General features: G+C 37.7%; 1 protein-coding gene across 2 annotated transcripts in view; it reads left to right on the forward strand.

Annotated features, from left to right (window-relative positions):
* CFAP54 (cilia and flagella associated protein 54) overlaps positions 1–23,675 on the forward strand; it is a 389,915-nt gene that overhangs the window by 97,114 nt on the left and 269,126 nt on the right. For both annotated transcript variants that reach the window (XM_031936253.1, XM_023206706.3), the window contains exons 23-26: positions 1,247–1,383; positions 4,573–4,720; positions 6,439–6,594; positions 10,804–10,926. In XM_031936253.1, the coding sequence (XP_031792113.1) occupies positions 1,247–1,383; positions 4,573–4,720; positions 6,439–6,594; positions 10,804–10,926 (564 nt within the window). The remainder of the gene's footprint in view (positions 1–1,246; positions 1,384–4,572; positions 4,721–6,438; positions 6,595–10,803; positions 10,927–23,675) is intronic.

The raw sequence follows: 23,675 nt of genomic DNA on the forward strand, positions 1-23,675 counted from the left end.
TTTTTTTTTTTTTTTTTTTTTTTTTTTCCAAACTCTGACCTGCCTCTCCAGTCTCTCCTAAATGTACTTTAGAGTCATTTCCATTACTGGACCTTTTGCAGATTCTGTTTTAACTGTGCCAATCAGAATCTTATCTCTGCCTTAGGGTTCAACTCAAGCCCTGCGTTTTCCTTGAAGTCTTCATATCTCCTTTTCTAAAGCCTCTGCAATTATTATGTTATTCTTTGTAGTTTTTCTGTGATGTTATGGGTTTTATGCCTTTAACCTAATTCCAGTTTCATAGAGTCGGATACCATCTCTATCTAAACTTTGAAGAGTCTATCTCTACAGTGCCTAACACAGACTAGAAACTTCATAAAAGCTTACTGGTTGGAGATCATGAGTATTCATTGGCAGATTTGAAAAATTCTGGCACTCTAAGTTATTCCCTGGAGTGGAGAATATTCTAGTAACTTGTCATTCACTTACTTCATTCCATGAATGCATTTATACTTTATACCTTAGCTGTTTCCATAAAGGATTTGAAGCAGTGTAGAACTCATTTGCTGAGATTTTGTATTGTTATTTACATATTTAAATGGAGTGCTTTTTAGGAACATCTTTAAAGAAATATATTCTACCATAAAAAATAGGTAAGTCAGTTTTTTTCTTTTGAGCTTGTAGGCTTCACAAAATTATTTATTTTGTCCAATGTTAAATTTGTTAAACTTAAAACATATATTGTCTTCTTGGGAAGTTTCTCTGTTTTATTCTGTACTCTTTTCAGCTCATGAACTTTTTGTTGCACAAAGCTCTGAAAGTGTCAGTCAGAACCAGAAAAGAATAAAGTATTTTTCATATATTGGGCTTGGGAAATCTGATTGTTTCTCTTGGAACAGATTGTTCATTATAACAGTATCTGTAATAAATGGAGTGCACTGCCGAGATAGATGGAAATGAAATTAATTTGGCTCAGATGTGATCTTTGTTTTGCTTATGAGATTTGAAACATCCTTACAGAGTTTCAAATTTCCATGCAATTTAGAAATAAAAGAGTTTTCAAAAATGTGTCTGTCTCCCTTGCCAGTAGCCATTACCTGACTATGGTACTATAGAACAGAACAGCAAATGTGAATAATTGTATCTGAAATGAGTGTGTGATCACACCTTATAAAATGCTGTCGTATATTGTATATTTTAAGAATTATTGTTTAAAACATTCATTCACAAATAAAACTATTACATAAATATGTGCTTTTTGTTATAGGTTGCCTATCAAGTTGGTAACTATGAATTGGCTAAGAAAGTTTTCTCGCCAGTTTGGGATTATTTTGTTGCTTCGCCACTTCAGGATGAACAATCTGTTATTTGTTTAAGCAATATAATTACTATTACACAGAGAAGGTAATTAGAAATATCCTTCTAAAATATTAATTTGCTTATTGAAAATATAGATGCTGGATGTGAAGCCTAGAATTATTTTTTATATCATGTTCAGATAGTCCATATAAAATGATTTCTAATAACTATTGTAATAAAAGTATACATTGCAAGGTCTCATGTGCTTGTTAGAAACTTTCTTTCTTTCTTTTTTTTTTTTTTTAATACTCACTCACTCTGTCACCCAGGCTGGAGTGCAGTGGCATGATCTTGGCTCACTGCAACCTCCTCCTCCTGGGCTGAGGAGATTCTTATGCCTCAGCCTCCCGAGTAGCTGGGATTACAGGTGTGCACCATCACGCCCTGCTGATTTTTGTATTTTTAGTAGAGATGGGGTTTTGCCATGTTGGCCAGGCTGGTCTCGAACTCCTGGCCTCAAGTGATCTGCCCACCTCAGCCTCCCAAAGTGCTGAGATTACAGGCATAAGCCACCGTGCCTGGCCGAGAAACTTTCTTTCTAGAGTCAGCAAAAACACTGGAGGCCTAAGGTCGAAGGTTATGAAATAAAAATACCAACTACAAACCAAAGTAATATCAGTTATATCCTAAAACACAAATATGCATTGGGAACTTTTGTACCAGAGAAAGGTCAAATTGGAGTTAGGGTTATGGTCTGACAGGTTGACTGTTAGCTTAAGAAGGCTTTTCCTTTGCTAGAAGAGGCTCCCAGGATTACACCGTTGGCAACTGCAAATAGGCCAGTAGAAGCCATATAGAATTACTATCATTTGTCTTTACTGCCATTTTCCTTAAAAGAACAAAGTTTTGAAGCAGGGTCAGAAATGAGCTTTAGTGTAATTTCAGTCGGTCTCGGTAACAAATTCAAAAGCAACAAGAATCTCCCTCACCTGGCTGTTAATGCCTGGAAGTTTTAAAATAAGGAGACAAAACCCTTCATTCCTCAATCAAAAATAATGAGCTTGTATATGCAAATATTGATTCAGGCAAGGCATTGATAATTCCATTCAATTAAACAAATGCAGACTTAGCATTTTCTATGTACAAGGATGCTATGTGCTATGGGGGGATGGATTTCAGAGGCATTTTAGAGGAGGAAGAGGCAGGACTTAGATATTATGTGACTTGTGGGGATAAGAGAGAAAGTGAAAAGTGACTGGGATTTCTAGTGTTAACTGACTGGGAAGTCTGTGACATTTACTAAGGGGATATGAGAGGTAGAACAAGTTCTTGGAGGAAGATAATTAATTTGATTGAGAATATTTTGAGTTTGGTTTTCCAGCAGGATGCCTTTGTGAATATGAGATGCCGGCAGGTTTATTTATCTAGTGCTGACACTCAAGAGATCATCAAGGCTAGAGATATAGATTTAGAAATTGTCCATTGAGTTCATCATCAATGTCTTGAAAATGCATGATATCTCCCAGGAAATGACTGTTTAACAGAAAAGACAGAAGGCCAGAATTGAACCCTAGGCATTGCTTAATATTTAGGGAGCAGAAGTAGAAGATGGAACCAAGGAAAGATATTGAAAAGAAGCTGTCCAGAAAATGAAAGTCCAAGAAAGCGCATTGCTAAGGAAAGTGAAAGTATCACCAAAGAGGGACTGACCAGCGATATTAAATAGCAGCACCAGGTCAGGCAGAGCAGCTGCTCAATAAAATGCCACAGAGAGGGTTGAGTAGAGCACAAATGAAGAAGAGTTGGCAATTAGGAGGCCATTGGTAAATTCCAGAGAGCCACTTTTGTAGCATGATAGGCCAGAAACCATTTTGCAATTGGCTAAGGAAAAAAAGAAAATGAAACATCCGAACAAGCAAAGACTACTCATGTGAAGTATGGTGGTAAAGAGGAGGAGAGCAGGCAGAAGCTTAGTGGGGAGGCAGGCTGAAGGAAAGAATTGTGGAGTGTGGAGAGAAGGCAGCCAGTAGAGAGGGAGACACTGAAGAAGAAAATGTAGGTGATGATAACACTATGGTGGTAGAGCCTGGTGGACATAAGAGCTTATGGGTGGAAAGAACAAAGGATTTAGAAATATTTTTTTTTGTGGGGAATGTGAACAAGGAGACATCAGGGATAAATGGAAGTGTTGTTGAGATGCAGTAATGACTCAGTTGATGTAATTGAACATGAATTTGTATTGAAGCCCAGCTCCTTGGTGCTAAAGACCCCATTTGATTCATCTTTATACCCGAGGGTCTAGAACAGTGTCTTGTACATAGTAGGCATTCAGCAATTGCTAGCATGAATGAAAGAAAGAATGAGTGAGCAAAATCAGTAAGTGATTGTTGTCAGAGAGAGAGAAAAATTGGACAGTGACATCTATGCAAGGTCAGGCAAATTGATTATTGCACAAAATAAAGAGGTGACAGAACCTAACCTGCTAGAAAGATTATTATTGAAAAGACTGACCAGCGTCCGAGCTAGGTAGAGAAGGAAATGGAGCCGGGGGTGACAACTTGTACTAATTGCCCGTGTCAAGGTGCTCAAGGTCAAAGAGCAAGTTTAGTATGAGTCGCAATCGTGGGAGACCTAAAATCTTCCTGGTAAAGATAATTTTAAAGTTTAACATGGTGGTGAAAGGGATTATCTTCCAGTGTGAATTAATGATATCAGCACTTTCCTGTTTTATAGGGATGGGGGTATAGCGAGTAGTTAAGCCCAAAGCTTAAGAGGGAGGGTTTGTCACCAAGGAAGGCTAAGGGCAAGGGGTGGAATACTGGACACAGGGAAGACTTTGCATATTTCACAGCTTTGCCAATGGTTGGCTCTGTCAACTGCAATTTAGAAAAGATAATTAGAAATCATCTAAGAGTTATTAAGATTCTCTTTTTAACCAAGGCTGAGCTTGCTATAAATGACCCTCATTTTCAGGAAATGCATTAATTGAAACGTTGGACCTATTTCTCAACCTTCTGAAAATCTATAGTGATTTTGTTATCTTGATAAAAAATAACTTTATGTATTAGAACCCCAAAAAATTGCCACTAATTAATTTTATGTATCTGTGACATAATATTTCAGTAGTTTAATTTTCTTAGTTGTGAACTTGTCTGTGCAAGAGTAGCTATTCTAAATATTTTTGTTGCTTTTTTGGGATCATTGTGTAGATACTGAAAACAAATCAATGTAAAAAGACAAGTTGACCTGCTAAATCATTTTATGTTTGTACCTGCCATTTACTTCATATTGCAGATTACATTCAGATATTTTGGCAGAGACTTCTTCAATCCTATTGTACCTTTTTCTTAGAAATATTTTTGTAATCAGTGACATCAAAATTAAAGAAGAAAATCTTTTCTGTGATAATATTAAAGGCAATGAGATTTTCCCATCTCAGCAAGTAAGTAAATTAAAGTGACTAAAAACATGTCAGATTCACTGTATTATTCTCTTGATGTTTTAAGGTCATGTTTTTTGAGTGATTGCGTAGCTTGTTTGGTGAATGGACTGAAAGGACATTGTCTGATTATGCGACTTTATGTGATATTTCATATAAGTTTCACAGACCGGAGTTCATGCTTTTTCTCTTCTTTTCAATTTATTTCTTTCCCCTCTGTATACAAAAATACTATATATTTCAGACATTCAAAAATATATAATATATAAAGTGAAACCCATTGTAATCTTATTACCTCTAAGAATATAACAATTTTGCTTTCATATAATTTCTCTAAGAACATATACCTAGACAAATCTGTTATTATTATTTAGGAAAATGGGATTATGATCTACTTGCTATTCTGCAACTTGCCTTTTTAACACTTTTATAATATATCTTGCACATATTTTCATGCTGGTATGTATCAATCTGTCACATTTTTTTTTCAATTATAATATTGTCTTCATGGAGGCAGGAATGTAACCTATCTCCTATTGATAGATTCTCAGTGTAGTTATGAACATTGCTGTATGTGCATCTGCAACTGTATGATGCTCTTGCATTAATAATGATCCTACATTATTTTTTTTTCATTCCTGCTCAAAGTTCACTTTTCTTTCTCTCTTTCCTTCTTTAGGTATGGAGGCTTTAGCTGTCTATGTTTTTAACAGTTGCTATTTCCTACCCATCCATTAACTAATTAATTAATTAACCAAGACATTGTTACATGGGACTATGCCAGTTTCTGGGGATATAAAAGTGAAAAAAATGATTCTTTGCCCAAGACAAGTTCACTGTCCTGTAGAGCCCAAGTACTCACAACCATCATCAACCTGTTCCTACTAAATTGCCTTCAGCTTCTTCTTTCAGCATATTCAGTCTGAAAACAAAGACAATTTGCAAGTACTTCAATGAATTCCAGAATGCTAGACTACCATTTTAGTAAAAACTGACTATACGGAAATTTCTGGTTACCACTCAGACCGTTTCTTTGTACATAATCTTGAATGTGTGTGTGTGTGTGTGTGTGTGTGTGTATGTGTGTGTATATATGTGTGTGTGTGTGTGTATATATATATATATATATATATATAAAATGAAATCTTTCCCCAGGAAAGGAAAAAGAGGAGTAAGAAAGGATTACTATTCTTTTTAAGTGGCATTTACTCTCAAAACCTTAATGTTACATTTTACTCATTTAAATTTAAGTAGCAAAAGTATAATTAGCAAAAGCAGAATAGGAGGTTAGCTTGGTTTACTGAAAATTTACCGTTTTCTTTCAAATCAAAAAAGGAAATGAGAACCTGTTAATCAAAGGGGGCAATATTATAGAGATTTTATATATTTTAATTGTTATTATAATTTATATTTTTGAAAACTAGATTTTTTAAATATAAAAATATAGCCAACTTTTTAGCTTATCGATAAAAAATCTGGCTTCTTTCATGGTACTTGTATTGTTTTATGAAAAATTCTGAAGTTTAATTCTAAGATCGTGCTATCTATAGGTAGCATTATTGGAGAGTTAGAGTTGTTTCTGAATTTAGATTTTTCTAAAATACAAAAACTCATGTTATTTTTAGCCAGAAGGATCACATTTTCTACCCTTTCTTCTCTTTAGAGACACATAAGCTAAGCACCTATGTTGAATCTGACTAACAATGCCTGTTTCTTTACAGGTTGCCAGACTGATTGAATGTGAGAGAGTATTAGTGGCATTGGAACTTAGCAACTTCCTAAATGATTGCAGCTATGCGCTTCAGGCTGTGACTCAGTGTTATGGCCTTCTTGCTCCCATAATCTATCACAATATTGTTTTGGTACCTGTTGTACAGGTAAGGGTATTCCTCTCCCCAAGAGAAGGGAATCTTTATAACAGCAACTTAACAATTCATTTTAGAAAAGAAAAGCCATGTATCTCTTATAAAGGGCAAATAGGTCAGGAACCAGTATTATGAAATTTTAGGAGTTAACTGAAAAACACTTTAATAAATTCTATGTCTGGGCAAATATAGATAAGGACACAAAATGGGTTTCTCTGAAAATATTCGTCCTTGTTCCTGTCCGTATTTAAATATTGGCAATTTACCTTTCTAGAGTTTTAAAGTTATTTTAATTTTTATGTTCTTGTAGTATCAGAAACAACAATATTTATTCAAGGGATGTTGTTAAATCCATCATCTGGGGAAAAATATGGTGGAAGACCCAAGACAAAATGCCGGGTGTGTTGGTGATGGAGGAGTTAGGATTTATGGAAAAAGGGCAGCTGAGACCTGGCTGAAGGGATTGTAGAGTTTTTCAGGTTTCTTAACTCATCACCATGGATTTAGTGGCTTGAAAGGACACTCATTTACGATCTCATAGTTTCTGTGGGTTAAGAGGTTGGATATAGGTTAGCTGGGTCTTCTGTTTAGGGTCTTATGAGGTTGAAATCAAAGTGTTGGCCAGGGCTGTGATTTCCTCTGAGGCTTGAGGTCCTTTTCTGAGTTCACCGTTATTGAGAGAATTCATTTCCTTGAGGTTTTACATAGGAGGTCCTTAGCTCCTAAAGGCCAACTACTAATTCTGTGCCGCATGACCTTTCCACATCATGGCACTTTGCCTTTTCAAGGCTGTAGGAGAGTCTCCTCCAGTATGCTGTGAGGAGCCTTATCTAGGGTAATATATCACAAGACTGATGAGCTCATTCCATTCAGGAGCCCCGTTAACACTCAAGGGGAAGGAATCATACAGGGCATGTACACCAGGGGGAAGAATCCTGGGGGCCATCTTAGAATTCGGCTTACTACAGGGAAGTAATGAGAGATGTAAGATTTTGCTGCTGAGACTTGCAGAAAGTTATCGCTATCATTGTCACTGTCATTGTCAGCATCATGATCATCATCACTGAGACAATTTTTGTCAACCTAGAAGATGTGAGTGAACTCATACAAAGTCCAAAAATTTTTAGTACTCGATTGAGAAGACTAACTAGACAGCTTGAGTAACTTAAAAAAGATTCACCTTGGAGGGACTCTACGGAGCATAAGTGTGTCTCCTTCTCCTACATTCGCCACAGCTGCTGGAGATCTGCCTCCAGAGTCCAAAATCTAGACTCGAAGTTGACAGCCTTCTGGGTCAGTTGTAAATAGATGGAGCAATTTTCTCAAGTGTGGAGTATGGTTCCTCCAAAAGCCAAAGGTGCTGACCTGGCATGGTCTTTCTTTTTAAAGGTGAGAGATGCCAGATGTCAGACCTACTTTGGAGGGGGTATCCCAGCCTCCCCCAGATATTTAATGTGGCAGCCCTCTGAATCATCATTGGGTCTATTTCTACCCATTGGAAGGTGTTTATCAAGGTCTTCAATGTACTTGACATTTCTTGATCATTAAGTCTGATCAACATGATGTCATTGATATAGTGGCCCAATGTTTTGTTTTGAGGAATGTCCAGAAAGTTTATGTCCTTTCACATAAAATTGTGTCAGAATTTATAAGAACGTTCATTGTCTTGGGACAAGACTTGAAATGCATACTTTCATCTGTCCAGTGTTAATGGGAACTAGGATAGAAAAGAAAACATTAGCTATATCAATGCATACCTTTTAATGTGTGTTAGCTTAGCAAAGATACCACATTGGGAACAGCAGCCGCTCAATTGGCTGAGTTTACAGTATCCACTGTTACTTTCTAGAATCCCACTGATTCAGGATACCTTTGGCTACAGAATGGATTATAGCTATGGGAAGTCTTAGGAAAGAAGTCTCTAATTGAATTGTATTGTTTGGAATTAGAAAAGATGAGTAGAACAGAAGGGAGTTTCCAGAAATAGGCCTCAATATATATGAGAATGTAATATGTGACAGAGTTGCCATTCCCATTCAGTGGAAAGAGGATGGACATTTTTACTAAATGATGGTAGAATGTCTGGATATTCACCTGAGAGAAAATCGAGTTTGACTCCTATTTGTACCATATACAAAATGTCCAGATTTATCAAAGACTTAAGTGTAAAATAAAGCAAAAACTTTAGGAAAAAAATATCTCAGGAGATGACATATGCAGTCCAGGGTTTGGGGGGAAACATTTCTAACCAAGATTGAACTTCTAACAGCAACAAAGAACCTATGTGTAACAAAAAGGACTATAACAAAGATAGAAGAACATTTATAGATTTGGAAAAAAGCATCTCCAAATGTGACAGAGGGCAAATATATATACATGTATAACAAAAAGTATTGCAAACTGACAATAACCTAATAGAAAAATAGGCACAGGATATGAATAAGCAGTTCACAGGAGAGCAAATTCAAGTGAGTGAGAAATATATGAAAAGATGCTCAAATTCTGAATATTCATAGAAATTCACATTAAATTAACAATGGAATATCACTGCCAGGATTGAAAAGATTTGCTGGTGAAGATGTGGGACAATTGCATTCTCATTCATACGTGGGGGGAATGTGAATTGTTACAAGCATTTGAATTTTGGTAAAGTAATTTTAAATTAAATTAAATCTAATTTTAAACAACATTAAAAACAAATATACTTGATGTGGTAGTCCCTCGGTTAGTAATTTATCCTATAGAATAAAATTTTAATAAAATTAAAAATACATTTATCTGGCACAGCAATTCTTCTGTTAGTAATTTATCCTATAGAATAAAACCTCCAGTTGACATAATGTCACTCATAGTTCCACCTCTTGGTTCCTGGACCTGCGGAACCTACTGGGACACAGTGCTACATACTGTCATTGGTTTAGAATGTATACTGTGTTGTGGAGGATGGTATCTCATCTTCACTGGGTATCATCTCAAAGCCGGCATCTTGATTGCTAATCATAGTTGGCAACTGAGCATGTAAAAGGGTATTTACTGTGACATTCTTGGTGTCGGCAAAAAAGCTGGTGACAAAGAGAAGTAACAGTACTCCCAGATTGTACAACCATGAAAATATGCACCATGAAGTCCTGGAAAAGGCTGAGTAAATTATGCCTGATCCACACCAAATAATATTATGCAGCCATTGGAAACAATGAATTAGAGCTATACCTGTAGACTTAGAGCATTTCTCACCAGACATGGTTGTCCAAAAACCATGTCTTGTGAGAAATGTTCACAACCAAAGGCATGGTTGAAGGAAAAAATACACAATTCCTAAAAGTATATACAAATCTCATTTTGTAAAACAGCAACTATCCTAGGTACATTATATTTTTATACACATATATGTATTTATATTTATATGAGCCTTGGGAAAACTCCAAAACTACTAGGGTGTTCACATGATTTAGGGATATGATATGGTAGTGTGGGAGAGGGTGATTAGGGTGGGGAGGAATTTAAAAAGTCTTAGAGATGAGTGTACTGTAACAATAGTAACGGTATTGTTAGAAGGAGAGCTTGAAGCAATTAATGTGCCCCCAAAGAACTAACATTCATATGTTAATTTGTCCTTTGGGTTAATCTAAATGATGACATAGATTGATGCAATCTCAGCGCTACTTTTGAAAAGCTAAACTTATTCGTCTAGCTCTTGATCAAATTTAAGATCATATAATATGAAGCAAGGAGAATAGGAAGTAAACACCAATATTAATTGATTTCCTGAGGTATAAATGTTTGGTTTTAATTTTAAAGGAACTATTATTTCAAGTACCTGGAATCACTGTGTAAGATTTAATATGCCATATAATCTTCCATCTGCTTTTTCAAGGTCCTTCTATACCTGGATGTGATAGTTTCTCAAATACATGCAACATTCTGACTATATCTTTTAAGATATTTATCAAAATATGCTTTGTTTTATAGTCATTTGTGTTTTTATTTTATTCTTTCCACTAATTTTCCAGTTGCTGTAGGTGAAGGACTAATCCCAAAATTGAATGTATCAACTTTATCTCAGTGTACTTTCCTTTATACCTAATAAACAATTTATCAATAATTATTGATAATAATAAAATTTTATGTCTTAAAGGTTGCATGATTTGAATGGAACATTTTGTAATGAAATGAGTAAGGATGACATTTTAAAACAGAAATCATTGTGATTCTAATTTTTAGATCCTAATAAAGTGTATAGTGGTTTTGCAAGGACTACCAAATATTGTCTGCTCGAAGAAACATACTGCGAGCTTTGAAAGTATACAGCACATGATAGCTTGTTGTATCTTCTACATAACAAAGGTATTTATCTCATTCTTTATCTAGTATTATAAAATTTAGGAGCAATGATGATTTGGAAAGTCTACTTTTAATCACAATAAGAACACATTTAAAAATAGCACCCCAAAAGCATTTTTAGATCAAAAGCAAATGTAGAGGTTAAACATTATAGAATAGCAATCTGTTGTTGACCTTTTTGATGAAACTTTAGTTCACAAACTAAAACTTGATGTTACTGAAATAGCATTTGTGTGTGTGTGTGTGTGTGTGTATATATATATATATATATATTTTTTTTTATTATACTTTAAGTTCCAGGATACATGTGCACAATGTGCAGGTTTGTTACATAGGTATACATGTGCCATGTTGGTTTGCTGCACCCATCAACTCGTCATTTACATTAGATATTTCTCCTAATGCTATCCCTCCCATCACACCAGGAGGCCCCAATGTGTGATGTTCCCCTTCCTGTGTCAGTGTGTTCTCATTGTTCAATTCCCACTTATGAGTGAGACCATGTGGTGTTTGGTTTTCTGTCCTTGTGATATTTTGCTGAGAATGATGGTTTCCAGCTTCATACATGTCCCTGCAAAGGACATGAACTCATCTTTTTTTATAGCTGCATAGTATTCCATGGTGTATATGTGCCACATTTTCTTTATCCAGTCTATTATTGATGGACATTTGGGTTGGTTCCAAGTCTTTGCTATTGTGAATAGTGCTGCAATAACCATACATGTGCATGTGACTTTATAGTAAAATGATTTCTAATCCTTTGGGTATATACCCAGTATTGGGATCGCTGGGTCAAGTGGTATTTCTAGTTCTATATCCTTGAGGAATTGTCACACTGTCTTCCACAATGGTTGAACTAATTTACACTTCCATCAACAGTGTAAAAGCATTCTATTTCTCCACATCCTCTCCAGCATCTGTTGTTTCCTGACTTTTTAATGATCGTCATTCTAACTGGTGTGAGGTGGTATCTCATTGTGGTTTTGATTTGCATTTCTTTGATGACCAGTGATGATGAGCATTTTTTCATATGTCTGTTGGCTGCATAAATGTCTTCTTTTGAGAAGTGTCTGTTCATATCCTTTGCCCACTGTTTGATGGGGTTGTTTTTTTCTTGTAAATTTGTTTAAGTTCTTTGTAGATTCTAGATATTAGCCCTTTGTCAGATGGATAGATTGCAAAAATTTTCTCCCATTCTGTATGTTGTATGTTCACTCTGATGATAGTTTCTTTTGCTGTGCAGAAGGTCTTTAGTTTAATTAGATCCCATTTGTCTATTTTGGCTTTTGTTGCCATTGCTTTTAGTGTTTTAGACATGAAGTATTTGCCCATGCCTGTGTCCAGAATGGTATTGCCAGATTTTCTTCTAGGGGTTTTGTGGTTTTAGGTCTTACATTTAAGTCTTTAATCCATCTTGAGTTAATTTTTGTGTAAGGTGTAAGGAAGGGATCCAGTTTCAGCTTTCTGCATATGGCTAGCCAGTTTTCCCAGAACCACTTATTAAATAGGGAATCCTTTCCCCATTGCTTATTTTTGTCAGGTTTGTCAAAGATCAGATGGTTGTAGATGTGTGGTGTTATTTCTGAGTCCATTGGTCTATGTATCTGTTTTGGTACCAGTACCATGCTGTTTTGGTTACTGTAGCCTCGTAGTATAGTTTGAAGTCAGGTAGCATGATGCCTCCAGCTTTGTTCTTTTTGCTTAGGATTGTCTTGGGTATGTGGGCTCTCTTTTGGTTTCAAATAAAACTTCTTCCAATTCTGTGAAGAAAGTCATTGGTAGCTTGATGGGGATGGCATTGAATCTATAAATTACCTTGGGCAGTATGGCCATTTTCACAATGTTGATTCTTCCTATCCATGAGCATGGAATGTTCTTCCATTTGTTTGTATCCTCTTTTATTTCATTGAGCAGTGGTATATAGTTATTTCTTGTTTTCTAGTTTTTTTAATTTGTTTTCTCCTGCTTCTCTAATTCTTTTGATTGTGATGTCAGGGTATCAATTTTAGATGTTTTCTGCTTTCTCCTGTGGGCATTTAGTACTATAAATTTCCCTCTAAACATGGCTTTAGCTGTGTCCCAGAGATTCTGGTACATTGTGCCCTTTTTGTCATTGTTTTCAATGAACTTATTTATTTCTGCCTTCATTTTGTTACTTACCCAGCAGTCACTCGGGAGCAGGTGACTGTTTCCATGTAGTTGTGCAGTTTTGAGTGAGTTTCTTAATCCTGAGTTCTAATTTGATTGCAGTGTTGTCTGAGGACAGTTTGTTGTGATTTCTGTTCTTTTACATTTGCTGAGGAGTGTTTTACTTCCAATTATGTGGTCAGTTTTAGAATAAGTATGATGTGGTGCTGAGAAAATGTATATTCTCTTGATTTGGGGTGGAGAGTTCTGTAGATGTCTATTAGATCTGCATGGTCCAGAGATGAATTCAAGTCCTTGATATTCTTGTTAATTTTCTCTCTCATTGATCTGTCTAATATTGACAGTTGGGCGTTACAATCTCCCATCATTATTGTGTGGGAGTCTAAGTCTCTTTGTACGTCTCTAAGAACTTGCTTTATGAATCTGGGTGCTCCTGTATTGGGTGCATGTATATTTAGGATAGTTAGCTCATTTTGTTGAACTGATCCCTTTACCATTATGTAATGGCCTTCTTTGTCTCTTTTGATCTTTGTTGGTTTAAAGTCAGTTTTATCAGAGACAAGGATTGCAACCCTTGCTGTTTTTTGTTTTGTTTTGTTTTGTTTTGTTTTTTTTTTTGCTTTCCATTTGCTTGGTAGATCTTCCTCCATCCCTTTATTTTGAGACTATGTGTGTCTTTGCATGTAAGATGGGTCTCCTGAATACAGCACACCAATGGTTCTTGACCCTTTATCCAATTTACCAGTCTGTGTCTTTTAATTGGGGCACTTAGCCCATTTACATTTAAGGTTAATATTGTTATGTGTGAATTTGATCCTGTCATTATAATGCTAGCTGGTTATTTCACCCGTTATTTGATGCACTTTCTTCATAGCATCAATGGTTTTTACAATTTGGCATGTTTTTGCAGTGGCTGGTAGCGGTTGTTCCTTTCCATGTTTAGTGCTTCCTTCAGGAGCTCTTGTAAGGGAGGCCTAGTGGTGACAAAATTTCTCAGCATTTGCTTGTCTGTAAAGGATTTTATTTCTCCTTCACTTATGAAGCTTAGTTTGGCTGGATATGAAATTCTGGGTTGAAAATTCTTTTCTTTAAGAATGTTGAATATTGTCCCCCACTCTCTTCTGACTTATAGAGTTTCTGTCGAGAGATCCGTTGTTAGTCTGATGGGCTTCCTTTTGTTAGTAACCCAACCTTTCTTTCTGGCTGCTCTTAACATTTTTTCCTTTGTTTCAACGTTGGTGAATCTGACAATTATGTGTCTTGGGGTTGCTCTTCTTGAGGAGTGTCTTTGTGGTGGTCTCTCTCTGTATTTCCTGAATTTGAATGTTGGCTTCCCTTCCTAGGTTGGGGAAGTTATCCTGGATAATATCCTGAAGAGTATTTTCTAACTTGGTTCCATTCTCCCCGTCACTTTCAGGTATGCCAACCAAATGTAGATTTGGTCTTTTCACGTAGTCCCATATTTCTCAGGGGATTTGTTCATTTCTTTTCATTCTTTTTTCTTTAATCTTGTCTTCTTGCTTTATTTCATTACTTTGATTTTCAATCACTGATATCCTTTCTTCCACTTGATTGAATTGACTATTGAAGCTTGTTTATGCTTCACGAAGTTCTTGTACTGTGGTTTTCAGTTCTGTCAGGTTATTTAAGGTCTTCTCTATACTGTTTATTCTAGTTAGCTATTTGTCTAACCTTTTTTCAAGGTTTTTAGCTTCCATGTGGGGGTTAGAACCTGCTCCTTTAGCTTGGAGAAGTTTGTTATTACTGACCTTCTGAGGCCGACTTCTGTCAACTCATCAAACTCATTCTCTGTCCAGTTTTGTTCCCTTGCTGGCGAGGAGTTGTGTTCCTTTGGAGAAGAGGCATTCCGTTTTTTGGAATTTTTTGCACTTCTGCTCTGTTTTCTCCCCATCGTGGTTTTATCTAACTTTGCTCTTTGATGTTGGTGACCTACAAATGGGGTTTTGGTGTGGACGTCCTTTTTGTTGATGTTGATGCTATTCCTTTCTATTTGTTAGTTTTCCTTCTAACAGGCCCCTCAGCTGCAGTTCTGTTGGAGTTTGATGGAGGTCCACTCTGGACCCTGTTTGCCTGGGTATCACCAGCAGAGGCTGCAGAACAGCAAATATTGCTGCCTGATCCTTCCCCTGGAAGCTTTGTTCCAGAGGGGCACCTGCCTCTATGAGGTGTCTGTTGGACCCTACTGGCAGGAAGTGTCTCCCAGTCAGGTTACATGGGGGTCAGGGACCCACTTGAGGAGGCAGTTTGTCCATTATCGGAGCTCAATCGTCGTGCTGGGAGACCCACTGCTCTCTTCAGAGCTGTCAGGCAGGGATATTTAAGTCTGCTGAAGCTGTCTGCTGCCTTTTGTTCTGCTATGTCCTGCCCCCAGAGGTGGAATCTAGGGAGGCAGTAGGTCTTGCTGAGCTGCGGCAGGCTCCTCCCAGTTCAGGCTTCCCTGCCACTTTGTTTACACTGTGAGCATAGAACCACCTACTCAAGCTTCAGCAATGGCTGATGCTCTTCTGCCCGCCAAGCTCTAGCATCCCAGGTTGATCTCAGACTGCTGCGCTAGCTGCGAACAAGGCTCCATGGGCATGGGACCTGCCAAACCAGGCACGGGAGGGAATATCCTGGTCTGCCTGTTGTGAAGACCGTGGGAAAAGCACAGTACTTGGGCAGAAGTGTACCGTTCCTCCAGGTGTAGTCACTCATGGTTTCCCTTGGCTAGGAAAGGGAAATCCACCAACCCCTCATGCTTTCTGGGTGAGGCAATGCCCTCCCTTGCTTCAGCTTGCCCTCCATGGGCTGCACCCACTATCCAACCAGTCCCAGTGAGATGAACTAGGTACCTCAGTTGGAAATGCAGCAGTCACCTGTCTTCTATGTCAGTCTCACTCGGAGCTGTAGACTGGAGCTGTTCCTATTCGGCCATCTTGGAAGTGACTGCATTTGTATATTTTATAGGCGTTATATATGGGCACACAGAACATATTTGTTTCAAAACCCTAAAACATTAATTATATATTTATTATACTGCAGTAAACCTGCATATCATCTTATCAGGTTGTGATTTCAGTGGAACCTGCGGCAGACTTTAAGTATCTTAACCCAGCCATTGAGATAGTGGGGCTTAGAAGATATCAAGAAACCAAACAGCCAGATTATAAGCGAAGAGTCAGAGACTAATGGAGGGGTGTGTTAATCTCATGACATTAGAATGTAAACAATGATGTTAGGCCTGAAGGAAAGGGCTGACTAGGCAGAGTCTAAGGATGATTCTGAGATTGGTGTGCAGGACCCCGAACTCAACAAAGGACTAACTGGAGAGGTGAATTCAGACTGTGCCAGTCAAGAGTGCTGTATCTGGATATCTAAACCTGGGAGAAGACATAGGCAAGAATGTGGTCAGGATAGAAACAGAATTTTCATTTTTGTTTTATTCCTTCATTCAATATATATTTACAATTACTTATTTGTGTCAGGCACTGGTTTGGGTTCTTGACATATGCACGAAGAATTAAAGAGAACTCCATAGTAATTGCAGGAGGAGAAGAATGAATAATGAATGACACCCAGGTTTCTAGCTTAGGTGATGAATGGATGGTGGTGACAAAACAGGGATACAGGAAGATGACCACTAAGGGATGGGATGATTGGGGAAGGCTTCACTCTGGGGATGAGACTTAGGTATGCTCTGAGCAGGAGTTACCAACTCAAATGCCTTCTGAGACCAAGCAGGTAAAATAATTGGTGAATTGGTTGAATGTAAGACAAGGTTTGTCGGGTCCTGAGACAAACTAGAGATTAGGTATACCTACCTGTAGGCATTCTTTATTTAAAAAGAAACCAACATTGTCTCACAGAGCTTGTGATTTAGTGGGGGGGTGACAGAAAACAAACATACACATAAAATATAACTTCATGAAGCTTTAAGTGTTATCAGCAAAAGTAAAAGCAGTTAAAGGAGACAGATTTATGAGGCTGAGCCTACTTTAGACAGGATAACCTTGTAGCAAGAAGAAGAGTAGAGCTGAGACAGATGGAGGAGGAACAGCTTTGTTGGCAGAGGGCATGAAGGACTATGCAAGTGAATGGACTTAGAGGTTCATGACCAATTTTAGCCTACAGTTGAGTGGGCAAGTTTAAGCAGGACAGACCATTCATGTGGAGCAATGGATTCCCAACCTGTTGACTTGAGAGTTATTGTAAGAGGTCTATAGAGCCATAGTTGTGCTTAGTGTTGTTTGTAAACAGAATCACTGTATTCCCAAGTGTTTTGCGTTTGTTACAAAAATATGGGAAAACAAAATGGTTAACAAAATTTATTTAGGCTTTAATGAGAAGAAATACTTGAAAGTATTTATCATAGCTCAAAGGCTTGCAGGAAGGCTATTTGTTTTAAGGTAAAGAGATGAGCAATTCTGAATAGATGGCAGCTTAATCACACATCCCTGACTTTTCTCTTTTTCGTTTTTTATTTTGGCAGATTGTAGTAGCCTGAGCAGACCAGTTGGTAAAGGCTGGAGGGGGTATCTTAGGCCAGAATATCTGAGTAAAAGGCTTTTTATGGGACCTCATTCACCTTGGAAACGAGAAGGAACTAAGGGACAAGAGGCAGAGAGGTCGGCTTGTTTGTTCTCGTTGCTTGGCTCAAAGACCAGCATTGTGTGGTTCCTCAAAGGCTTTCATTGACAGAATCCAGTGATTCCCTCAAAGAAGGTCCATATCTGCCTGGCTGTTTTATGTGGTTGTCATAGGACCTTTGCGATTTGACCAGAGATCTGGAAGAACGCTGTGTAGGTGAGCTCATTTGATCCATTGCTTTAGTTAGGATGTAAGCTTGCTTCTGTGGAGGTCTGGCAACAGAGAGCCTTCTACCCTCCACCTTAGCAAAGAAGCCATTATTTGCCGTCTGTTCATGGCCTGACCTCAATAGCAGGAAATAATATTCGTTCGGTTGGTCACTGACTTATCAGTGCTGGAGAGACTGCTATGACCTGGTCTGTGTAGATGCTGAGGGAACATAAGCCATTAGCAGGAAGAAAAAAGCAATTACTCGCTGAAGGAGACTCAGTACTCCAAGGCAAAAAGAGCAAGCCAGACACCAAAATCACTGCGTTTTTACTCTCACCATGTTGGAAAAAGACTAGAGAAGAGTTGGTTTAAAAAAAGGCAGAGAAAACTTTTAAGGAGATACAATCATGTGATATAAAAGAAAGAAACAACTCTTCTGTAACTGAACGAATGAATTTGATTTTTGATTGAAAAAAATCAAATAGAGGAAGAGTATGGTTATGGTATTTCTTGAGTCAAATCTGAAAGCTTAAGAAATATCCCCTCCAACATAGTACAGAATTACCTAGAGGTGGTAAATAAATTGAGAAGGCAGATCCAGAAGTCATAACATGAAAACAAAAGAAGTCTGGAGGTAGAAAAGAAAAGCAAATGGAGAAGGAATAGGCTTCCTGAGTCCCAGGCAGGATTAATGTAAGAATACACATGGAAGTACATGTGGGTGAAATCCCTGAAGTCAAAGGATAAGGACAAATCTTAAAAGTTTTGAGACCCAAAGAACATTTATTTGCAATGGAAAGAGAATCAATTAGCTTCAGACTTTTTTTTTTCCAATCAGCGATGCCAGAGGTTAAAACACTGGAACAACATTTGTAGAATCCTGAGGGAAAAAGACCGAGGTCCAAAAATTAATAACCAGGAAAGATATCATTCATTTGTCAGGGCAAAATAAACATTTTCAGAAGTGTGGGCATTTAAAAAGTATTCTGCCCATGTACTTATCTGAGGAAAACACTTGAGGAAATACTCTATCAAATGACAATTGATTCAGAACAGAAATCCCAAGACAGGGAAAGACAAAAAGGAGAGGAATAATGGGAGCAATGAATCTTGCAATATATGTATTATTAAAATTAAATAGATAATAATGATATGACTAGGACTTTGTAATATAAATGCTAAGTAGGGATTCTTTAAAGAGAAGAGTCATCCTTGAAAGAAAAATTTGTTAGTAACCTAGAACTAAAACTTCCATCTGTTTGGCATAAGGGGAGGTATGAACAGGCAAAGATTTTTGGTGCATGGTTGTGTGTTTTATATATGCATATATATATATATATATATATATACACACACACACACATGCACACACACATACATATAAAATTATTTTTTGATATAATATAAATGTGTTTCTCTATATATGTATTTAAAGGTGACTCAGAGAAATACGTAACCATGAGCAGAACTTTACAGCATAGTAGGACTTCTGTTTTTTTTTCTTTTTTTCTTTTTTGAGGCAGAGTCTCACTCTATCACCCAGGCTGGAGTGCAGTGCCTCAATCTCAGCTCACTACAACCTCTGCCTCTCCAGTTCAAGTAATTATCATGCCTCAGCCTCCTGAGTAGCTGGGATTACAGGCATGCACCCTATGTCTGGCTAATTTTTGTATTTTTAGTAGAGACTGGGTTTCACCATGTGGTCCAGGACTTCTGACCTCAGGTCATCTACTGGCCACACCCTTCCAAACTGCTGGGATTACAGGTGTGAGCCACCATTCCCAGCTGCATAGTAGGACTTCTAAATTGACAGGGAGAAAACATGAACTGGGAGGAATGAGAGAGAGAAAACAGAAACAGGAAAAACTGACAGGGAGGAAAAATGGCTAATTTTCAGCAAAAGTAAGAAGGAAAAAGAGAAGATATAAGATGGAAGGAATATAATTAAGTATATTGATCATTTCAGTTCAGCTGAATGAATTCAGAAGACAGAAATTACCAGATAGGCTAAAAAGTTAAGTTAAAATGTATACTATTTCAAGAAACAGTCCTAAAACATGATGACAAACAATGCTTGAGAAAATAAATGGATAGACAATGGTACTGGGAAAATGCATACAAATTAAAGGAGGAGTGGCAATTTTCAAATCAGAAAAAGCAGAGTTCAGAGCCCAAAATATTAATCAGAACAAAGAGAGTCATTATGTAGTGTCCTTCAAATCTGTTCTGTCAGATCACCCTTCTCTGCTCCTGAATGGCATTTGGTCACTTTCTGGTCTTAGGACAGTCTCATTGTCAAGAATTAAAACAAAACTTGAATTTTTTGCAACAGCAAGGTAAAGGAGACAAATAAGATTATATGAAAAATGCCACAAAGGCATTTGATAACACTTAGTAACCTTTCCTAATAAAATTTCTAATAAATTAGGAAAGGAAAGAAGCTATTAAATAATGACAAAGACATTTACCAACATTTTACAGCAAATATCATACTGAATGGCAAATTTCTGGAGTCATTTCTTTAAAAATTAGCCGCAGGAAATAGATGCTGACTCCTAACAGTGAGATTCAGTGTTTTTAGAGGTTCTTTCTCATGTTCTAGATAAGGATAGAAAATAATTTTGTAATATTAGAAAAGTATAATTTATCTATAATTGTACTGGTCTCAAAACCCCATGAAGATCTGGTAAAAAATTACTAGGATTACAAGGAGAATGTATAAAGTGATTCTATGTAATACACTTACAAAATGATAGGCTTTTAAAAATACTAGCAATAATTAGAAATGGAGGCCGGGCGCGGTGGCTCAAGCCTGTAATCCCAGCACTTTGGGAGGCCGAGACGGGCGGATCACGAGGTCAGGAGATCGAGACCATCCTGGCTAACACGGTGAAACCCCGTCTCTACTAAAAAATACAAAAAAAAAAAAAAAAACTAGCCGGGCGAGGTGGCGGGCGCCTATAGTCCCAGCTACTCAGGAGGCTGAGGCAGGAGAATGGCGTAAACCCAGGAGGCGGAGCTTGTAGTGAGCTGAGATCCGGCCACTGCACTCCAGCCCGGCGATAGAGCGAGACTCCGTCTCAAAAAAAAAAAAAAAGAAATGGAGAGGTAAAATATACCACTTACAATACACAATATTTAAAATTTAACAAAATGTTAAATAATCTAAAAGAACTGTGGAATCTTACTGAGGGACACAAAATAAGATCTGAACATAGGACAGGCCACGCCAAGTTCCTGAACAGGTAGACTTATTGTCACAGAAGTGCAGATCCTTCCTAAAATAATATTTAAATTTAATACAGTTCTAATTAGAATTCTAATTGGGTTTCTCTGAAGCTGATTAATTTAAAAGTTCTCAATAGATATTAAAGTTTGCCATAAAGCCACTTTAATAAAAAAATGATGTCACAGAGTAACGGGCAAACAGTTCAGTGCAATAGAATAGAAAGTCCAGGAATAGCCCCCAAGTCTACAGAATAAATTAATATATGACAAAGATAGCAATTTGTTTCACTGAGAAAATGATAGTGTGTTATAATAGTTTATTTAATGAAAGGTGCTGGTATAACTTGACTGTTCATCTGAAAGTAAACAAAGCCAGAACCTTATCTCATGCCATAAACAAAATGAAGTCTAGATGGATTTAAGGATATTTATATGGCCTTGGAGTCAAGGGACACTTTCCTTGATAAGCCACAAAATTAAAAAGATAAACAGAAAAAGATAGATAATTAGATTACATGATGATTAAAACATTTTTATGGCAAGACACTATAAGCAAAGCTCAAAGGCAAATATTAGGTTGGGAAAATATATGAAGGCATAGGATTATTAACATTGATCACTCCAGGGAGTAATCAGTTAGAAAATATGAAACAATTTTAGAATTTGGGAAAATAATCAAATTTATCTTTTATTATGGAGGACATAATGCAATATTTCAGTTGCCTTAAAAGGTTAAGCAATGGACAGGTACCAGGTGATAAATGGCCATCTTGTGAGGTCAGGGAGGCACCATTGAAGGGTTTCACACCCAGGAATGACATAAGGAGATCTGTATTTTAGAAAAAAGAAATTGTTATTGTTGTACAACAGCTAACAATTAGAGGAGATAAGACCTGAGGCAGAGATGAGTTCAAAGATAAGAGAAGATAAACTAAACCGGTATGGAAAAAGTGGAGGTAGAGAGAATGGAAAGGATTCACGAATTATTTATGAGATAGAATTGAGAATCTGAAACTTTAATAGATAAGAATAAAGGAAGGAGAGGGAAGAGGCAGCAGTAATATTCAGCTACCTGGCCTGGGCAGTTGGGTGAATATAACACTACTCATTGAACCCTGCATGAGGAGTAACTTTGTGTGGTGAAGGGGAAGGTAATGAGTTTTGAACAGATTGAATTTTGGAGTCGATAGGGTATCCAAAGAGGTGACCTTTATATAACAGGACCTATCAGGCTGGAGCTCGGGAGATGTGATATGTGTGTAAAGACAAAGAAGTTGTTAGTATCAAGACTGCAACTGAAGCAGTAGAAATAGATGCCACCAGCAGGGGACAGTGCATAGAGTGAGAAGGGAAGAGAATTTTCTAACAATTTCAAGAGTGCACTTAGTCCAAAAGGCCAATCCTTCTTCCAAATACTAGGCAAGAGGGATTACTGAAGAGTTTGATTAGTCTAAAGCTATTCTGTCATTCCTAACCCCTCCCAACCTCAAGAACATTCCTGCTGCTGTTAGTTCTGTCATTGTCACATGGTGATACCATTGAAAGCGGGGGTCCCATGCAATCCAAAGCACCCTTTACTTTCTCCAATCCAAAGCACCCTTTTCTTTCTCCAGTGTTACAATCACACACGCATTAATTTGTGTTATGCTGGGCCCAAAGTCTATCTTCCAAGATTACTTTTCTTTAGAATATATTTGTCTGCGGGCCAGGCGCGGTGGCTCTGTAATCCCAGCATTTTGGGAGGCCGAGGTGGGCGGATCATGAGGTCAGGAGATCGAGACCATCCTGGCTAACACAGTGAAACCCCATCTCTACTAAAAATACAAAAAATTAGCCGGGCGAGGTGGTGGGTGCCTGTAGTCGCAGCTACTCGGGAGGCTGAGACAGGAGAATGGCGTGAACCCGGGAGGTGGAACTTGCAGTGAGCCAAGATTATGCGACTGCCCTCCAGCCTGGGTGACAGAGCAAGATTCTGTCTCAAAAAAATAAAAAAAATAAAAAAAGAATATATTTATCTGCTTGGCCTAATCCGACCCCCAAAAAGCTCTTCTATCAGTGAGTATTTCCAGGGAAGGGGGTGTCTTTTTCAAATAAGGGAAGGCCAGGTTACACTCTCTTTCCAGGGCACTGAATACAAGTATTTACGTTTAAGTAACTAACAGTGGTTACTGCAATGTCTTCCAGAAGAAAGAAAGAAACTGTGTTTCAAGGCAGCTTGTGACTTGCATCTTGCCAGTGGCAACTTCTGCTAAAAACAATCCAAAGAAACCAATTCAGCTTATCCAGGTACTCCAAAACATTGAAATATTGATGAGGAAGGACCAGGAAAGGGAAAGGATGAAGACTTGAGAGAGGTGGTGTGAGGACTAGAGCAGGATCCCTGAAGGCATGAGGCCGTGGGATCCCAGCACGTGTGGGAGGGGTTAGTCTGGACAGGAGATTGGCTTCTCTTCTCTCAAAGAGGGAAGGGTGGTTGTAGTTACAGATGTGTGATGATGGGTTTGTGGATGGGAGATAAGCTACTTCCCTTACATTTTCTCTGTGGACAGGAAGCAAGGTCATTTGCTGACAGTTAGGAG

The sequence above is a fragment of the Piliocolobus tephrosceles genome, chromosome 10 (assembly GCF_002776525.5).
Source record: "Piliocolobus tephrosceles isolate RC106 chromosome 10, ASM277652v3, whole genome shotgun sequence".
NCBI lineage: Eukaryota > Metazoa > Chordata > Mammalia > Primates > Cercopithecidae > Piliocolobus > Piliocolobus tephrosceles.